At 48.5% G+C, this 20361-nt stretch overlaps 1 protein-coding gene across 1 annotated transcript; it reads left to right on the forward strand.

Moving 5' to 3' along the window:
* The first annotated feature begins 823 nt into the window (after window positions 1–823).
* Window positions 824–3871, forward strand: TCF23 (transcription factor 23). Its single transcript, XM_016210192.2, has 3 exons — window positions 824–1045; window positions 1776–2018; window positions 3692–3871. Exons 1-3 carry the CDS (start codon window positions 824–826, stop codon window positions 3869–3871), a joined length of 645 nt encoding a protein of 214 aa, XP_016065678.2.
* The last annotated feature ends 16490 nt before the right edge of the window (window positions 3872–20361 follow it).

Consider the following 20361-nt stretch of genomic DNA (forward strand, 5'->3'; position numbering starts at 1 on the left):
ATGAGGATGCAAGAGTCTATTTTCGTTTAAGGTTGACCTGAGAGGTAAAGATACTATACATAAAGTGCTTGGCACACTGCCTGGCATGCAATGTCCTGAGAACTTTGAACTGCTAGGAAGGCAGCCAGGGTGTGGCTGTGCATAAATGGGAGCACCAATGAAACAGGGAGACACAGGCTCTGGGCTCTGTGCCTTCCCAAATGAAGGGCATAACCCACTGGATGGGCAGCCTTTCCCTGGGCAGAGTGGGAGGAAAGTATCCCAGGGGGACAGAAAGGTAAAAGGAAAAGCACTGGGTTGAAAATCCGAGGTATGTTTGGGAGATGGAGAATAGTGCTCCATGGCTGGAAGGTCCTGTTCACTGGCAGGGGAGGAAAAGTCCTTTTAAGGATGTGCTCAGGCAGGCTTCTGAGAAGGAGGTTCAGAGCCCTCCCGTGAACTTGAACCCCAAAGCTAAAGTTGCAGGTCTATCATAGGACTGCTGTCAGGGTCAGGCAAATCTCCAGGAGGAAGCTGCCTTCCCACCGTCCTCTTTCCTTCTTCAGCAGTGCCTCCTCCCAGGGCTTGGCCACTCCCAGCATCCAGCACCCCCACCCCTCAGCTGGATGGGAGGCAGGCAGGAGGTTTTTTGCGGGGGCTGTGCTGGGTGGGCGGTTTTCCCAGAGCAAGAAGCCGAGGCAGGACTGAGTTGGCGCCAACTCCCTCAGATGTAGACACTGCTGGCTGGATGACCAGCCTGTCCCAGCAAGCTTAAGCCCAAGGACTCCTTCGGGCACTGTGTTCCTGTCCTTGGAGCTGTGGCACCACATTCCTGCGGTGTTGCATGTCACAGAGTAAGGCCAGAGGGGCACCAGCCATGCCCAGAGTCAGGCAGAGCCCAGCGAAGGCCAGGCCAAGGTTGCTCGCAGGCACTGACAGGAGGAGGAGCCGCCTGAGCAGACCAAGGCAAGACCTGTGGGAAGAGACCAGCTGGAGCAACCAAACGTGGAGCAGAGCTGCCCCTACCCCTAGAGGTGCCAGGACCAGGAGCCTAGCTCTTGGCAGGGTAAGGAAACACTGGCCCTGCAGAGGGAGCTGGGGAGGCAGGGATAGGAGGGGCTGAGAGAGGTCATCTCCAATGGCAGAGCGTCATTATGTGTTACCATCCCTGCCCTGAAGAGGGGACACTGGCCCCTTCGACTCTAAGGCTCTGTGCTTTGGTGGTTGGGAAAAGCTGCTCTTAACCAGAGTGTGGCTGAGGGACCTGGCCCAACTCACTTCTCTTGAGGACACAGGCCTGGAGGAGCGATGTGAATTTCCCAAGGCCCCAGGGCAACAGTCAGTGGCAGGCCAGGACTTCAGTCTGTGATTTGACCCCAGTCTGGTGTCCTTTCCTCTTTATCACAGCTGCCTCTTCCTCTCAGGACCCGCTGGGCCAAGGGTCATCCCTGCTGAGCAGGGCACTGCTCAGTGCTCCCTGTGGCCCCCGGGCACTCTGATAAGCAGGATTCAGGCTTGGGTGTGAGTGGAATGAGCGCTAGGAGGAGGCACAGTGGAGACTTAGAAAGAGTACAGGACTCTGAGCCAAGCTTTGCCATCCTGGCCCATCTGACCTCAGGCGAGGCCTTCTCTCCAATTCCTCAGCTGTAAGGAGGGGCAGGGCCAAAAGTGGACAAATTGGGGTGATGTCCTTGGTCCTAGCTATTCAGAGGGGGAAGACCTTACACTAGAATGCTCTTAGAAGCCAGGGACGGATGGGAGTCGGGTTAGACTCACTCAGGGGGTTCTCTGTGCAGAGTGGGGCCAGTCCTGAGAACGCGGCACGGGAGCGGAGCCGGGTGAGGACTCTGCGCCAGGCCTTCCTGGCCCTGCAGGCCGCTCTGCCCGCCGTGCCCCCCGACACCAAGCTCTCCAAGTTGGATGTGCTGGTGCTGGCCACCAGCTACATAGCCCACCTCACCCGCATGCTCGGGCACGAGTTGCCTGGCCCCGCCTGGCCACCCTTCCTGCGTGGACTCTGCTTCCTGCATCCTCTCAAGGTAGGCCACAGGCCCAGGGCCTTGGGGAAGGGGGTTTGGGATAGAGGGGTCTTGGACTGCCGTCCCCATGCCTGCAGGGGAGAGTGATGATTGGAAATGACTTCATGAGCATGTGGTCCCTCCAAGGGCAGGGAAATTCATGGAGGCCCCTAGACTAGGGGGTGCCTAGTGACAGGGCAGGAAAAGGAGCAGGTTCCAGGCTGGTGCCTGGGAAAGGAAACCACACCCAGGAGAGTCCTGCACTCAGGGACATCATCCCATTGTACAAGGCCTCAGTGTCCTTGGACTTCTGTCGCAGGAGAGAGCCTCCTCTGGAGAGCAATAGTCTAAGAAAGCATCACCTTAGAAGTAGCCAAGGTGGGGGTGGAGCACCACTTCCAGACTGACGCCTACCTCTCCCGCTCCTCGGTTTATTATACGTGAAAGGGAAGATAACCCACCAGAGCCCCGCTTCTCTTCCAGAGCATGAAATGGGACTATGAATAAAAGTATGATTGACAATAAATCATCATGTCCATAACAGCGAACATTATTTGGATGCTAAAGATATGCCTGCCAGGAGCTGGGCCAAGTGCTTTAGTGCCTTTTTATCGTTGAATCCACACTCGAACCAAAGGAGGGTTACTTTACAGAATCTCAGGGAGATTAAGTGGCTAAACGTTTGAACTCCAGGGTGTCTGACTTCAGATCCCCCCTCCCCTCTCACAGCCACCAAGCAGGCCCAGGAGATGGCATGTAAGTTGCTGGTTGGAGAGCGTAACAGTGTTACAAGGAAGAGCCATGTCTGCCCCCCTGAGGGTAGCATTGTAATGAGGTCAACTTTATTTTTAGGGAGGATACTTTTCACCATCTGTCCCTCCTAAAAATCATAGTTCTGAAATGTCTTAAAACTTGAGCTTTTTTTTTTCTTCCATGCAAATGTAGCTAAAATGCAAGAATTTGAGACTAAATCCGGGCAACTCTGAAATGCTGACAGTGGCCCCTGGAGTGGCATAATTGTTTCCTTAGTTGTAAAATGGTGATCAAAGTAAGACCATTGGAGGAAGCAATAGATAAATGTACTGAAGAATGAACCAATGAGAGGTGGGTAAGGTCTGGAGCTCTGATAGTGGGACTGGTCAGCCAGGAGCAGTGCCTCTTCAGCCCCCATGTGGAGGGCCTGCCAAGAAAGGGCAGACCTCAGGGCAAATCAACCTGGCATTTTCTAGGAATCAACCTGGCATTTCTAGGACTGCCCACACTCCTGCTGGAAGGATGGACAATCTTGGGAGATCCCCAGCTTAGAGGGTATGGGTAGCACTGCCATCTGGGGCCAGAGGCACTTGGGTGGGGGGCTGTGCAAGAGAAGGGTCAGGACTGGTCAAGTCAGGAGTCTTTTCTTGCCCTTCCCCCACCCCCACCCCAGCCCTGGCTGCAGCCAGCTCTGCCATCTCTTTTTCCCTCCCCACTGGGAGGGGCTCCTCTTGGGACCCTTGCTCCTCAGCTGGCTCCTCAAGTGCTTCCCTGCCAGGCTCAGGTGGTCAGGAGAACATGTGGGGCCAGAGTGGTGGTGAGCCAGAGATCACTGTCATCAAAGCAGTCACGGTAGGGAGGCTTCTAGAGAAGGTGAACTTTTGGGTGCCAAGGAGCTGCAATAGTGAGCATTACTCACATTCCATCTTCGTGTCTTACAGAAGTGGCCGATGCGATCTCGTCTCTATGCTGGAGGCCTGGGGTGCTCTGGCCCTGACTCCACCACAGCCACCACCTCGGGCCAAAGAACAAAGAAGGAAGAGGCCAGGCCCCAAGTCTCTGGAGGGACAGATACTCTCCTCCCCTCCAGGCCACTCTCACCAGCTCTTAGTGACAAATGATCACCACACTCACCCTTCTCTCCTAGACTGCCACTCAAGCTTAGGGACCTGGCTTCTCTACCAGGCCCTGCCTGTTTTCACTCTAGACTCTTACCCATCAGATCTGATTCAGCTCCCAGGTTCCTGCCTGCAGACCAGGGCAAGCCACGGGCACATCTGTGAATGCTCAGGAGCACCAGGGAGCAAATCCTCATCCTAGGAAGTCACCCCCACCCCACCCCCAGGGCTCTTCTGTGGCAGCTACAAGAGAAATGGGAGAGGAAGGGGTTCAACTGGGCTGGAAGTTGAGTTAGGGCACCACCTCTTGCTTTCCCCCTCTAAAGTTCCCACAGACCCTCTAGAGATGGCAAGAAGACAGAGCTTGCTGCACAGGTGCAGAGACAGGGGCCTAGGATGGCAGCAGCCACAGGGGCTGATGGGACAGCCAAGGCCACACCGGCTCTCGGCAGCTGTGAGTGTGAACAGAGCTGGGCTGGGGTCGCATAACCAGAAGGGAAACTGAAGAAGGGAACATGCTTTGTTACTTCCCCAAAACGTGTTTACTGGATGTCAGAGAGGCCGGAGGGAACTTAGGAGGCTTCTTGCTGCACTGTGGTCTCTCCAGCTGCCCCGCATCACTACATTTTTCTCCCTCTCTGGGCCCTGCACCCTTCCACCCTTTTCTTGATGAGTTATATTTACAGGCTAAGCCATAAAGCTGACGTTGCTTACATTCCAGTTTCCAGAGACACTTTCGGTGCCCACTGACTAGTTTGAGAAGATCCTATGCCAGATGCAGCTTCACCTTAACCACCAGGCAGCACCTCAGGCCTTGCATAAGAAGAATGTGGACCGATTCAATGACGTCCTCAAAGAACCTTAGAAGAGGGAGGTGCATTTTTTCCAGGGGATAATTACAGTCTTCTCTTTCTATTGTGTTAGAAACCTAACTTCCAGGAAAAACAAAGCCTGGGTTCAGTGGGTTCCTTGTATGACTTTGGCCTACAGCCTCACTGGCTCTGGAGTTATTTCTACAATCTGTCTACAAATGACTGCTCCAGGGCCAGCTCCTCCCCACAGACACTGCCTTCCCAGACTCTCCCTAAGTCCTGCCATGAGGTGCCAGAAATCTGGTAGAGTTCTAGTGGAATCTATCTCTAGTCCTAAAGAAATAATTTGAGGACTAACTACAGAGTCTACACATACTGGAAGTAATCTTCCAGATCAGGTGTAGCTTCAAACCAGGTGCTGAAAGTCCAGACAGAGAAGGAACCACCTTTTTGTTGAACTTCAGGGCCTCAGAATGGGAGGGGATGGGTCAAGACGACTAGAGTCCCAACAGGGACAGCCTTAGACAGCCACCATAGCCATTATGAGAGTAAGTGAGGTTTGGGGCAGGCTGGAGTGGCTGGGAGTCACTGGTGTGATGAGTTGCTGCTCTTCCACAGGACTTGCCAGGGCAGCAGGGGGAAGGGGGCTGAAGGGGTGACTCAGCAAGTTGGGGTGGAGGCAGGAAAGGAGACACAGAACGTCCTAGCCATGCTGCATGGGATGTGGGGGAGCAGCTGGACTGTGGCTGGGAGCCATGGGAGAAGGCCTCAGCCAAGGCTGAACTCGTAAATCTACCGAGTCTCTGCTGAGGGGCCTGGAGAGTGTACGCGGAGCTGCTCTGGGCAGCCAAACGGGCCAGGCAGGGGCAGAGACCAGGTGTGGGTGGGCATGAGTGCATTAGTCCTCACAGACCACACAAGTCCAGCTCGAGCGTTCTGTCTTTAAAGCCGAGGAACAGGATCTTCCTGGTTGAGTCTGAGGGTCATAGGGAGAGGAGCGGATGGGTTTCCCCCCAAGCTGGCAGCACACAATCTTTTTCTGGAGATGAAATTGGGAAAGCTGGCTTTGGGTATGCATGGGGGTCCCCCTAGAGCATGGTGCTGCTCCTCATCTCTGAGGAAACTCTAGTTTGGAGCCTGCTCCACCCTGCCCGGCTCAGACTCAAGCCTGTGCCCTGGGTGGGGAGTGACCACGTCGCCCTGGTAAAGACGACAAGGAAGACAAAAGAACGATGAAGCTGGCGGAAGGCTGAGGAAGAGCAAGCGCCATCATTACAGGCGTCTCAGGCTGCCTCGGGCCTTTTCCAGGCAAAGCTGTCTCCCTTAGCGCCCAGTCAATCCCGTGGGGTCCTAAGGCCATCTTCTCCAGCCGGACAGCACCCAGCACAGGACAGGGAGCAAAAGGGCTGTGAGGGCTCAGGTCAAGCCAAGGGAAGGACCAGGGGATGAATGAGAAGGACCAGAGGAAGTATCAGGTTGGAGACTTGGATCCACAAATGCGCCAGAGCCAGGAGTAACCCCTTTGCCTCTGCAGCAGAGGAAGGGCAACACCTGCTCACTGGGAGACTTTTTGTCCCACCAGGATGGGGGTGTGGGGTGGACAAGAACAGTGGAGACAGCTGAGGCTCAGGTCCAAAGACAGCTTTTATTCCCTGGGAACGGGTATGTGGAAAAGAGGTTCCCAAACAGGAGCACAGATGGCAAAGTGACAAGATGACAAAAAGGTGGCCTGGCTCAGGAGTCCGAGGGATGGCTGGTCCACTTGGTTGTCTGGCACCGCCTGGCGCATCCCAGTGCCCCTGATCGGGGTGGGGGGGAGGCAGTGATGGAGAGGACAGCTCCCCCAGAGTTGGATGTGCCTGTGCTTTCTGATGAGCTGTAGGATTAAGGGCAGAGTCTTAGATGGGCTGTGGGAAAAGCTGAACTGGCCAAGGGTTATCTACGTATTGAGGTGGAGACCATAGATCTTCCAAATTGGGAACTATAGTAATTAGAAATAGGAAACCTAGTCTTTTCTTAGAAATCTCTTTTCTCTTCTTCCAGAGCCTGGCCAGGATGAATCAGATGGCACTGTCCTCTCCCTTTTGTGGCATGAGTCCTAAACCCAGGGCCCCTGCCAGCTTAGAGTCTAGATCAGGGGTTGGCAAATTATGGCCAGTGGGTCAAATCCAGTGCCCCTCAACCTGTTTTTGTAAATAAGTTTTTATTGGAATATAGTCAAACCCATTTGTTTATATATATTACCCATGGCTGCTTCTGATCCCATGGCAGAGTTGAATAGCTGCGACAGACTGTAAAGCCGAAAATATTTACAGAAAAAGCTTGCTCACCCCTGCTCTATATCAGAGATACTCAAAGTGAGGACGGGGAACCCCGGGGGTCCCTGAGACCCATTCAGTGCTCTGAGTGGCTGAAACTATTTTCATTATGCAAGATGTTGTTTGCCTTTATTCACTCTTTTTCTTGCACAAGTGTAATGGAATTTTCCAGAAGCTATATGACACATGCTACTGCAACAGTAGATGGAGTTTGAGCAGAGAGAAGAGTCTAGCTGTCTGTTACAATAGACATTATGGAAACTTGCAAACATGTAAAACAATGCCGCTCGTCTCAGTAAATATTTTCCAATGTGGGAAGCAATTATTTTTCATAAAAATGTTATATCTGATCACATAGAGTGGGTTAATTAATGTTATTTTAAATAATATTCTTTAAAGGTCTCTTTTAATTTCTAATATGGTGACTATCAATAGAAATAACTCACAAAAGCAAACACTCTTCAGAATCCTACTTTTTAAAGAATGTCGAGGGATCCTGAGACCAAAAGTTTTAGAATTTTTGCTCTAGAATAAATTGGTGATGGTCAAGGAAAGATCCTGCCTCACCCCATGATCCTGTATGTGGCAGCTCTACAGCCTCTGCCTGGGGCAGACACAGCGAACTGGTTTTCGTCTTTGAGAGACAAAGGGCTTGGAGTCAGCGGAGTGCCTCCTAGAGTGTGGACAGAGCCCTGAGTCTTGAGTGAGGTCTCCTGGGGATGAAGGTGGGGCTGCTCCCCTGGTGCGCTGGGCCCTCCTCAGGCCCTGCCATGGCCTCCCTGTCCCTGCTGCCCTTGAGCATCCCATTACTCATCTTCTCCAAGAACACTGTGGTGTCCTCAGAGAGGTCCTGGGGACACACAGAACAAAAGGGATTGAGGTAGGGCGAACAGGAGACAAAGGGCTGGGGAAGGAACTCAAGTGGAAAGGTGAAAGGCCCCGCTTTGACCCCAGCTAGAAGGGAGCGTAGCAGGAGGGGAGAGGAGAGGAGAGGCCAGCACGCTATGTGCCTCTCTGCACTCAGACCCTTCTGCCCGCCAAGCCAGCGCTCTCCTGAGGAGCCAGGGCAGCTGCTGCAGGGTGGTCCAAGCTCAGGCAAATAACCAGAGGAAGGGGTGCTGGGTGGGGGGAGAAAGCAAAGGGATGAAGGGAACTGGGAAGGTCTGGTGGTGGTCTGGAGAGGGACGGAAGGGGCGATCTGGCCAATATAGGTGCTACCTGGCTGTGGTTCTTACAGTGAGGTGGCTTCTGACACGACACAGGCGGGAAGGCAAGGAGTCTTGGCAACACTGGGTAAATGGTCCGAGGGTTCAGGGCCCTGCCCTGCATCTGGCCCCAGGCTGGCTTCTGGGAGTGTGGAGCACGTGATTGGGCACTTCCCCTCTCTGGGGGCCTTGCCTTCCCAGCCTCAAGTTGAGAGAGGATTCCCCCCACCTCAGCACATCAAGGGGTCAGCTGCTGAACAGCGTAACGAAGGAAGGACAGAAGGAAGGACAAGAGACCAGCGCCTCAGCTGCCTAGGGCAGGAGCAGCAGGGTGCTCTGTAGCTGACAGGAGGCATCTGAGAGCCAGAAGAGCTGACCACGAGCCATCGGCGAGACATTAGCAGGGGCAGCAGCAGGAGCTAAGGGCCCAAGGACCATTGAATGAGCTGAGATGTGCGACGGGGCAAAGATGGCTAAGGGGTTTTTTAACCTGAAAACAAATTACAAAAGATTATGATCTAGTCATCAGAATAGAAACAATCCTCCACATTAAGGATCCCGGATGGAGAAAAACCATTGAGTAAATCAGGCTGGCCTCAGTGACTACCGTTACAGCAAGACTTCAGGGGCACCGGGTTGGGTCCAAGATGGGTGGAAATAGATTCTGTGCCACACACCCCAGAAACCACAGCTCACTGCCCGGTGGCTGGCAGAGCCCCTGGAGCTCTGGTAAAAATATAGGTACTCTCACTCTCTAAACATGCAAACTTGGAATAGGGCTTGGGAGGGAGCCAGCCATAATTGATGCTTCCATGACAGGTGAATTTAAAACTGTCATCATCTGATATGCTCTGAGAGGAAGAGCAGAGGCATAAACCAGAATTTGAAACAAAGCTCAGCTATAACTGCTGACGTGTGGGCATGTGCCAAGCCTGTTGGGAAGGGCTACATCTCATTGCAAGAAGCCATTGGCCCTGACACTGGGAGGGCTGCCAGCTGTGGGATGTGCCAATCAGCAAAGTTCCTCTTCCTCCTCATGCCAAGGCTGGTTGAATGTGCCTCCCAAACACGGTTGCGATACTCCATCAACTGGCCAAAGAAGTGAGGTTCCCTTTTGAGCTGTCTCACTAAGTGCCTGTTGGAAACAACATGCCACCACCACTCTTTCCCTGCACTTAAGGACGACCAGGATGGACCTATTTTGCTTTTGGAAGGTTGTCATAAAAGTATACCATTGACCCAGACAGGTGCGCTCCTCATATATTACTATTAATTGAATATCTACTTGTGCCTTGGAAAGGTGGAGCTCTACATGGGAGACAAATGCTATTACTAAAAACTTATGAAATTCTAGGCAGGACCCAGGGTTAATAGATTTTCATGGAGTTCCTGTTATGTATGAGCTATGGGGAGGAGGCGGGGGTGGGTGGGAATTGAGGAACTTCTTAGCTCTTTTGAAAGGCAGTGTCACTTTGTAGAAGAGATCTTGATATTGCAAATCTTCCCAAGAAATCAGCTGTTAGAAACACTAGCACTGGCTCAGCTGGAGTGGCTCAGTGGTTGAGAGTGAACCTATGAACCAGGAATCACGGTTTGATTCCCAGTCAGAGCACATGCCCAGGTTGTGGGCTCCATCCCCAGTCAGGAGCGTGCAGGAGGCAACTGATCAATGACTCTCTCATCATTGATGTTTCTATCTCTCTCTCCCTCTCCCTTCCTCTCTCTGAAATCAATAAAGACCTATTAAAAAAAAGAGAAACCCTAGCAGTGAAGTGATGAAGTGTGTTGTAAATGCCATGCTTATTTAAGACATAGAATGGAAAAGGGCTGGTCTCGCGCAGATTAAGAGAAGCCAGAGCCATCAGCAGCCTCCCAGAAACAGTAAAAATCCTAAGTCGGTCATTATATGTTGGTCCTCTTACAACCCTTTTAAGAAGGAGAAAAATGCTCTTTCCAGCTTAAAAAGACAGAGATTGGCAGGCTTTCCGCCAACCACCTTTATTGGAGGATTATTTTCTTTAAAGCATTGCAAGGACGATCTTTGTGCAAGGTGAGAACTGGAATTGTCTAAAAGCTGCCCACAAAAATGAAATTGACAACACATCTATGTTGAAATATCTCCTCTGGTTTTGGCAGAATCTTCTCCACATAAATGTATATCCCCACTCAGGGAGATCACATCATTTGAAACAACTCTTGACTCTTCCTAAATTGCAAAATCGTGAAAGAAGATGGTGCTGACCTTGATAGAAGGGTATCAATGGGGTTGATCAGTTCTCCCATAGCCTTTATTTCCTCCCAACTTAAAGTTGTCCTGGGTAATCATCTCATTATTTAGTGCAATAATTACTACTCTTACAGAGCTTTCATTCAATATGGCAACTATGCAAGTTAGAGAAGGAATTTCTCCAGAGACATTCTAAACAAACATGAAGAAATAGAGCAGGAAAGAGAAAACGTGGGTTTGTAAGACACTGAACCAACTGCTGAAGAAATTACCTACCTTATAGGACTTGTGCCTGAGTGACATATTTTTTATGAAAAATGATTGGACTTCCATTTCTGACAAGATGGTGGACTGGATATGTAGAGAAATTCTCCTGGTACAGAACACTGAAAATGATAGAGTAGTAAAATCTATTATTAAATGTATCACTGAGCTAGCAGAAAGATAGGGAAAGGAATAACAGAAGGGGTTAAAAAAAAAAAAGCCTAAAACCAAAAATGGTAAGCGAGCACTGAGGTCAGCGTTGCCTTGGCAGTATCTGCAGATTCCTGGTGCCCAAGGCCAAGGTTTAACAGATCAAATTTGGGGACCAGAGACAAAGCCGGTGGTACATACAAAATAGGATATTGGGTCAGAGACACTGTCATAAGGTGGGGATCCCCCAAAGCCAACACCCTCAGTATGTAAAAGAGAGCTAAGGATACTTGTCCAAATAGCTCTTGTCTCAGGCTGGGAGTAGGGAGAGTCTCTTAGAGATTTCTAAGCCCTTAAACTTTTTCGGGAGGGGAAAGCAAAAATTTCAAGTGGTCTTGATTTAGTAATGTTTCCAGGCATCAGCAAGTATAATTCTTCTCTGGAAGAACATGCTTTAAATCCAGGCTTTGAAGGATTCCCATGGATAAAATTCTAACAAACTTTCAAATTCATAGCAAACAATTCTAAAAATCAGAAGGAAACATGCCACCATAAGCAAGTGATAGCAGAAACATCAAACTGTGAACTCACACTTGCAGTGACTGCAGATATTATCATTTTTAGGTACAAAATGTACATTAAATATGTTTAATATGTTTCAAGAAACAAAGAGTAATTTGAAAAGACAATGCAGGAACAAGAGCTATCAAACATGACCGGGCCCGGCCGGCGTGGCTCAGTGGTTGAGCATTGACCTAGGGCCCAGGAGATCGCAGTTCAGTTCCCGGTAGGGGCACATGCCCTGGTTGTGGGCTTGCCCCCCAGTAGGAGATGGGCAAGAGGCAGCCAATCAATGACTCTCTCATCATTGATGTTTCTCTCTCTCCTTTCCCTCCTCTCTAAAATCAATAAGCATGTCCTAGAGTGAGGATTAATAAAAAAAAGAACATCTATTCATCACAAGACACTATTGAGAGTGAAAAGGCACGTTTACAGGCAGGGAGAAGATATTTGCAATACATATAATCAAAAGGGTTGTATCAAGAATATATTTTAAAATCTTCATAGAGCAATAAGAAAGTTATAAATGGCCTAGAGACTTAATCCTTAGTAAAAAGGATATCCAAGTGGTCAAAGCTGGTCAACTTCAATAGTAATTTGAAATATGCAAATTGAATCACAGTGAGATAGCACCACACATTAACCAGAATGGTTAATAAATGTATCTATTAATCCAGAAAGTATACTCCTGGGTATATAACCCCAAACATAAGTGCATCCAAAGATATGTACAAGAATGCTCATAACAGCATTACCTGTAATAGCCCCAAACTGAAAACTTATATTTGTTTCCTAAGGCTTCTGGAGCTGGGCTTCTGCAAACCATGTCTCTTTTAGTTGCTGGCACCTTGCGAGGCTCTGCCAATAGGGGGCGCTAGAGGAAGCCTGCAAGGCAGAAGGAGAGAAAGGACTTGCTTCTTGCTGTTTGCTTTGCGCACCTGGAATGTCGTGGTAGCAACAGCTCTTTACCTTGGCAGCTGGGCTTGGTTCGAGTTTCCAGCTTTTCCCCTTTCTGAGGACCCCCAGTTATTGTGCACTTCAAACATGTTGTACCAACTCTTCCTTTAAGGTCTGAGGTTCACCTCCCTTCAGGCTCTTCCTCTAAGCTTCTGGATTCCAGTAACTCCCACTTCTTCCCTTTGTTAACCCCAGCCCCTCCAGGGGCTTCCTTCAGTTGTCACCTCTGTTTCCTTTGGTTTTCGAGGTCCTTATAGAAGCTCCCTCTGGTTTTTATGCTCCTGACTGGATGCAGCCAAGATTCAATTATTTTGGCATCTGACCAGCCTCCTAACCAGCAATGAATTGAATATCATTCCTCTTTTAAACAGGTAATCTCAGGGTTGCAAAATGTTTAATAAAGTTCACAGATCCTCACAGCCTTGCTGGGTTGCTTGTCGATGGCTTCTTGACATGGTTACAGAAATGGACCAGAGCCAAAGGAGTAGATCTTGGGGATCTACTGCTGTGACTGCCTCCCAGGAAGACAACTAGGGTCACATCAACCTTTGTGAACACTATCTGGCTGGGCTTTTTTTTCTCCTGTGAATGGGAAAATGGAGTCTTTCTTAAGGTCTTCATGAAACTGAATTTGAGAACATCAAACTCCAGAGGCACCATGCTGTTACTATGGGCACCACCGTGTACGCTTGTATGTAATAACGTCATTGCTAGGGCTGATTCTTTAACCAGATTGTAAACATGTGTGCAGAGCTTGCCCAACAAAGGAACAAAAAGTTTGTGCAATTTGTAAGCAAAACAAGGTTAGCTAAGACTTTGATGGGCCAGGATCTTTCAGGTTCTTCCCCTGCAGGCTTGTATGATCCATTACAAATGATTATAAACCCAGCCCAGCCTCCTGCCCCCTAGAAATCCCTCACCCAGTTAAGTATGCACCTCCATAGTTCCCACCCTTTTAAACCTGTGTCTAAAGAAAGCAGAACACAAGCTGCTTATTCAAACATCTATTTTTATTTTTAAGCCAGAAGAGTTTCATAAGATTGTTCCTAATGTATACATTCTATATTGGGCCAGTCTTTGGTCTGCCCAGAGGCATTATCCAACATCTTGGGATCTCAGCTCCTGACCTTCTCAAATGTAATTTCCTTCCTGTCCGCGCTCACTCCTAGGGTCATGCCCTTTACCATCTCCAAAATCTCTATTTCAAGCATCCTGATTTGGCAGTATTTTTATTCCTACCTCCTATTCTTCCATCTCACTTAGGTTAGTGTTTGCCGTCCAATATCTATCTCTTCAGTCTTACTAATGAGACAGGATGAGCCTCTCTTAAACAGATGGGAATGTCTTCAGTAATAAAGCCTCTCCTAAATAAGGGTAAACTTTCTCTTCAGGCACTCCCCAGAGAGCTCTGCTTTGCACCCGCACCGATGGTTACCAGCCCACGGGGGAACCTGGACAGCAGAGAGATCTCCTCCGTGCCCACGTGAGGAGCCCAGTCCTGTGGAAGCCAGACCCTGGCAGCAGTTCGGGGAGTCGAATCCTTGGCTAGTGTGCACTCCCTTGATGCATCAAGCTCCCTCCTCCTTGTTTTCAGTAAACCTTTCAAATCCTTTCACTTCCTCTCTTAATTTTTATCCTTAAAGGGGCAGGAACCCCTTCCCTGGCGACACTGAGACCTCTGATTCATTCACCACCTGTTTCACTAACCACCTTCCCTCAGGTCCTCCCAGACCCCGTGTTCTTTATTATAATTGCTCCCTTGTAAATACCCTTATCCCGTGCCCACCCTCCCCCACTGCTTTTGCTTGGCAACATCTTTTTTTTTTTTAAGAGAATTTTTATAAGAGTTTATTTGAGCCAAACTGACAACATTGCCAGGAAGCAAGATCTCAAATCTTGATCTAAAGAGTAACAGTTTTGCAGTTTATTTTATGCATTTGAAATTAGGGAAGGAATGTAAGGAAGATTACACGAAGGTGGGGGAAAGCAAGGCGGGGGCTGGATTACGGGGCAGTTAACAAGATTACGTGATCTCCTGAGGGTTGTTATGCTTCTGAGAGGTTTTGTTGCTGTCTTGGGATAGCTGTCTACCTCTGATGTCAACAGCTTCTGGTCCTAGAGGAATCTTTGATGTTCCTTGTAGGTGGAGGCAAGGGTAGGGACCCATTCACGGTTAGGTGCTTGATAAGGTCCCTTCCCATGAGGTTGGAGAGGGTCCCTTTATTTGATGGCCTTTCTGATTTGAAGTGGGGAGCTGGTGGGACACAATGGGCTCATGCTGGTACCTAGAACTGGGTCCAGGTCACAAGGGGAGGTCCTGGGTGGGCTTCAAAATCCTGCCAGCAACACCAAGTCTGCTTGGTACCATCTTGACCCAGCACCATCACTCTCTCTCCCTTCCAGGCCTTGCCTGAACACACAACTGTGCTCACTGGCCTTTGAAATTCTCACTAAAAATCTCAAGTGGGTACTCAACACTCTGTGGCAACCTTCCCTGATATGTTTTCTTTCCCACATTCTAACACATTTATTTTCTGTTTGCCTCCGTCAGCTTGCCTTCACCACACACTTCACAGGGAAACAAGAGCAATCGGGCAGGAACACCAGCATTATACCATCTGTGTGCTGGGGCTCCCCATGGACGAGGCTTGTCCTCCACATGGGCCAGGATCCCACTCACTCTTGCCCTTCTGAAGAGCCTCACTCCTAAAATTATTCCTTCTGCCTCCTTCTGTGAGCTTTTCTCTCACCACTGGTTACTTCTCCCATTTATATCAGCATACAAGCACTCTCTAGTAGAATATCTCCCATTTTAAAAAAAAGCTTTCCTTGACCCTAGATCTCCTGTTCATTACCACATTTCTCTGCCCCACTGCAGAGCAAAACTTAAAAAGCAAAAACAAAAAAACTCTCCATTGCCCAGCTGGTATGGCTCAGTGGACTGTCACCCTTTGCAGCAAGAGGTTGCTGGTTTGATTCCCGCCTGGTCAGGGCACAGGCCCGGGTTGCAGGCTCAATCCTCAGTATGGGGGTGTGAGGAGGCCCTGCAACCCAGGCCTGGGCCCTGACCAAGAATCAAACCGCAGGGACAGAAACAAGATGGCGCGTAGGTAGCAGCTGCACCCACCGCCTCCTGCAACCACATCAAAATTACAACTAAAATGCAGAACCACCATCACTCAGAGCCTCCTGAAATCTGGCTGAACAGAATCCCTACAAGGAGGGAACTGAAGAAGCATCCAGACCAATAGGAGCGGTGGAGACGTGGGTGGATCCCGGGCTGGATTGCGGAGACGCGGCTGTGGGCCCACAGCCAAAGCTGCGGGTTAAACCCAGGAGGACATCTCGGCAGTGGAGGTTTCCCAGAGGAGGGAGGAGTCCTAGCCCCACAGCAGGCCCCCAGCCCAGGGCTCCAGGGCCCGGAAGAGAAATCCCATAACTTCGGGCTGTGAAACCAGTGGGGACTATGGCTGAGGGTCACAGAGGCTGCGGGAGCCCCAGACTCTCCGTAAAGGGCCCGGCACGGACTCACTCGGACGCTCCCTCTGGGCCCAGCGCCGGGCAGCAGCCTGAAAGGACCTGGGACACTCAGGGAGGAACTAACCTGCCTGAAATCGGGCAAGAGCTGGAGGGCGGCTTCCTCCCAGGCAGAAGAGCTGGCGGAGGCCATTGCTCCTCTAGCGAGTCCTCCCCACACACAGCGACAGGCAGGCGCCATATTTGAGTCGCCAGCACCTGACTCCACCATTGGCCCCGCCCCGTGATTCCTGGAGGCCCCGCCCCTCCCCACCTGCAGCTCATCCGGGCCATTTCCAGGGGCTTTTCTGTGCAAGTGGCCTCTCGAGCCTTATGCTTAGGACTTCCCTAAAATCTCTCAAATAAGCAGCAGCTGCCCCATAGAGCTTGATAAGTGGCCCCAGGCCTGGCACTAGCGGCAGCTGCATTGGCTCATAGCTTGGCCTCTCCTGGGCACCTCCAAGCCCAGCACAAGGAGCAGCCAACTACGGGTTGCTGTGTAGCTCATGCTGGGTGGCTCTGGGCAAGGCACTGGCAGAGGCTGACTTTGCCCCTCACAGAAGGCCCCAGAGACAGTGCACCTGGTGGTCAGACTTGACCACGCTGGATTACAACCCTACCACAGCCACAAGTGACACACTCAAGGGGCACACTTGGTGAACGAAAGCTCCAATGAAGTAAATCCTGCCCCATAGGGGTGTCTCCAGCACAGCAGCTCTTTGGCTGTAGCTGCAGCTGGTCCACACAGCTGTTTGGCCTGGGGGTCAGTTCCTCCCAGTGATGCCAACAGCAACCAAGGCTCAACTACAACAGGACATTGCACACAGCCCACACAGGGGAGCACCTAGAGGGCCCAGCTCAGGTGAGTGGGGAGGCTGAGCCACTCGACCCTTCAGGACACCTACTACACAAAGCCACTCTACCAATTCAAGGAGACATAGCAGCTCTACCCAATACATAGAAACAAGCACCTGGAAGCAGCCAAATGTGGAGGCAAAGAAACATGTCACAAAGGAAAGAACAGAAGGAATCTCTAGAAGAGGAACTAAATGAAATAGATCCAAGCAAGTTAACAGAGTTCAGAATTTTTTTTATAAGGATGTTTAAGCAGACCATTAGGGAAATAACTGAGAAAATCGATAACATAATAAAGTACCAATTTGAAATGAAGGCTACAGGAACTGAAATGAAGAATAATTTACAGGGAATCAACAGCAGAGTAGAGGACGCTGAGAATCAAATCAGCAATTTGGAACATGAGGAAACAAAAAACACCCAACCAGAAGAGCAAAAAGAAAAAAGAATCCAGAAATATGAAGATAGTATAAGGAGCCTCTGGGACAACTGCAAGAGGCCCAACATTTGTATTACTGGGGTGCCAGAAGGGGAAGAAAGGGACCAAGAAATTGAAAACCTATTTGAAAAAATAATTACAGAAAACTTCCCCTACCTGGGGAAATAAATAGACTTACAAGTCCAGGAAGCACAGAGGGTCCCAAACAAGAGGAACCCAAAGAGGCCCACAGCAAGACACATCATAATTAAAATGCCAAAGGTTAAAGACAAAGAAAGAATCTTAAAAGCAGCAAGAGAGAAGCAGTTAGTTATCTACAAGGGATCACCCATATGACTGTCAGCTGATTTCTTAACAGAAACCTTGCAGGCCAGAAGGGAGTGGCAAGAAATATTCAAAGTGATGAAAAACATGGAACTACAACCAAGATAGCTCTACCCAGCAAAGCTATCATTGAGAATTAAAGGTCAGATAAAGAGCTTCACAGATAAGAAAAAGCTAAAGGAGTTCATCACCACCAGACCAGCACTACAGGAAAAGCTGAAGGATCTTCTTTAAGAAGAAGCTAATGAACAAAAAAATCTGACTAAGTAAATAGATCCAGACACTGACGCATGCAACAGACTATCATATTTCAGAGGAAAGAGGGAAGGGGGGTGGAGGGTGGGAAGAGATTAGCCAAAGAAGTTATATGCATATAAGCATAACCCATGAACACAATAATGGGGTGAAGGCCTGGGGAGGGGGTGGGAGCAAGGTGGAGGGGGTTAATTGGGGGGGAAATGGGACACGTGTAATACTCTCAACAATAAAGATAAATTAAATAAATAAATAAGTAAAAAGTAAAAAGCACAGTATCCAAAAAAAAAAAAAAAAGAATCAAACCGTGATCTGCTGGTTGATGGACTGCCGCTCAAACATTGAACTACATCAGCCAAGCAAAAGTGAATCTTTTAAGTGTATGCCTTTTATGTTACTTGGTTTTGGGACCATATGAATACACACACACACACACACACATTAAAGAGAAACAAAGAACTATGTTTCAAAGAGTTTCTTGGTGAAATTTTTCTATGCATTGGCTTAAGGAACACAGACAAATGTGTTTCATCTTCAGAGGAAGTTAGGGAATTATAAGCAGGATGTGTGGATCCTGAGTTGCACTTGAGTCCTATACCATTCAGATGACCACAATGTCCTGAAGGACATTTTTGATGATAGGCAAGAGCCTCACCAGGCATGTCCATTGATCTCTTTGAATGGGCTACATGGGATCCATGACTTGACTGTGAATGGACTCAAATTTTTACCAGGGCACCAGCGAGCACTGTTATTTGCTTTAACCACCAACTTCACCAGAAACATTAGCATCAGTTGGATGCCTTTAGTGCTAGAAAGAAAATAAGCTAGCCAGAGAAAGACAAGTACCATGTGATTTCACTTATATGTGGAATCTAATGAACAAAATAAACTAACAAACAAAGTGGAGACAGACTCATGGATACAGAGAACAGATTAACAGCTGTCAGAAGGGAGGGAATTTGGGTCTGGGTGAGAAGGGTGATGGGAGTAAGCAAAGAAAAAAAAGTGTAGGTGACTTCCCCACTCCAGCAGTTATGTTGAATATATATCCAGTCAGGGGGAGCTGAGCAGACCAATATTCAGGAAAGGGGCTCTGTTGTGAAATTTCTGCCTGTGCAACATCTTCTAATCTTGTTCTTTATCTATAATCATAAAAATGTCTTTGTTATTTGTAAGAACTTTCTTGTAGACATTTGGCCTCCAAAAGTTTCATACTATCCCCTGTAGAGTGCAACTATCAATCTCCAAGCCTTGTTCATAAACTTGTCTTGTAAAATAGCAGTCAGTCTTGAATCTGTACCTACTTCAGCAGCTACTTCAGTGTCTAGATTTTGTTGTTTGCCAAAAGGATAGTTATAGTTTTATTTTGCTGGCTTCTTCCTTTTGCCAAAGAATTATTAATATAATCACTAATATAACATATTGTCTTAAAATATTGTAAGAAGTTTTTGTGGGTTTTTTATTTCTGTGCTTTTTTGGTTGGTTTTGTGGTGTGTGTTTTTGGTGCTTTCCAATTTTTTTATTTTTTTATTATTTTATTTTTAAAATATATTTTTATATTTCAGTGAGAAGAAGGGAAAGAGAGAAACATCAATGATGAGAGTCATTGACTGGCTGCCTCCTGCAGGCAGATAGAGCCCCTAATCTGAGCATATGGCCTGACCAAAAATCGAACCTTGATCTCCTGGATTATAGGCAGATGCTCAACAGCTGAGCCACACCGGCCGGGCTACTCTTTTTTTAAAAAATTTATCTTTATTGTTGAAACTATTACAGATGTCCCACCTTTTTCCCCCATTTACACCCCTTCCCAGGCCTCACCGCATACTGTCTGTGTCCATGGGTTATGCACATATGCATATATGTTCTTTGATTAATTAATCTCTCTCCCCCACGCCCCCGGCGTTAAGAAGTTTTTGCATGTGCTCTAATATAAAGAGATGCACAGGAAGAAGCCCCCCTTTTCTTCTTTGCTGGTGAAATCAGGCCCTCATACATGCTCTGGAATCACTACAGCCATCTCGAAAGCCCAAGTGGAAACATTACCAACCAGCTGAGCACGGCAAGGCAGAAGGATGGACTCATTGGTGGATCTGGATCTGCAATGACCTTATCAAGGCTCTGAGCTGACATTGGACCACCTCGCCCCCAGGCACCTTGTTTTTGGAGGGAATGACTGTCATTATTGGTCTTTAGTGTTCTTTGCTTGTGACGTCTTTGTCTGTTGGGAGCTTACAAACTGCCAATAAAGGAAACACCTTTCTAGTTGTTTCTGTTGCCCTGAGTCACAGAAGGATGACATTATAGGTGGTAAGAATTTGATTGCGGTACAAGGGTTCTTATTTGAATGTTGAATAAGGCACCAAAGGTTAATTTTAACAACTTAAAAGATCCTGTGCTTAACAACTGCTCAGTTTGGGAAGCTAAACCAAGCAAGGAGAGTTATGCAACAGACCAGTATTATATATGATAAAAGGCAAATCATTATATATGATAATAACAGAATATTGTGTTGCTGTTTCTTTTAAAAAAGTATCCAAAACGTTTGAAATTTACCCTTATGCCTGCTGGGTCCTTTAAGTACAACTGCAAAAATATTTTGAGTGT

This window comes from Miniopterus natalensis, chromosome 13, assembly GCF_054644295.1.
Source record: "Miniopterus natalensis isolate mMinNat1 chromosome 13, mMinNat1.hap1, whole genome shotgun sequence".
Lineage (NCBI taxonomy): Eukaryota > Metazoa > Chordata > Mammalia > Chiroptera > Miniopteridae > Miniopterus > Miniopterus natalensis.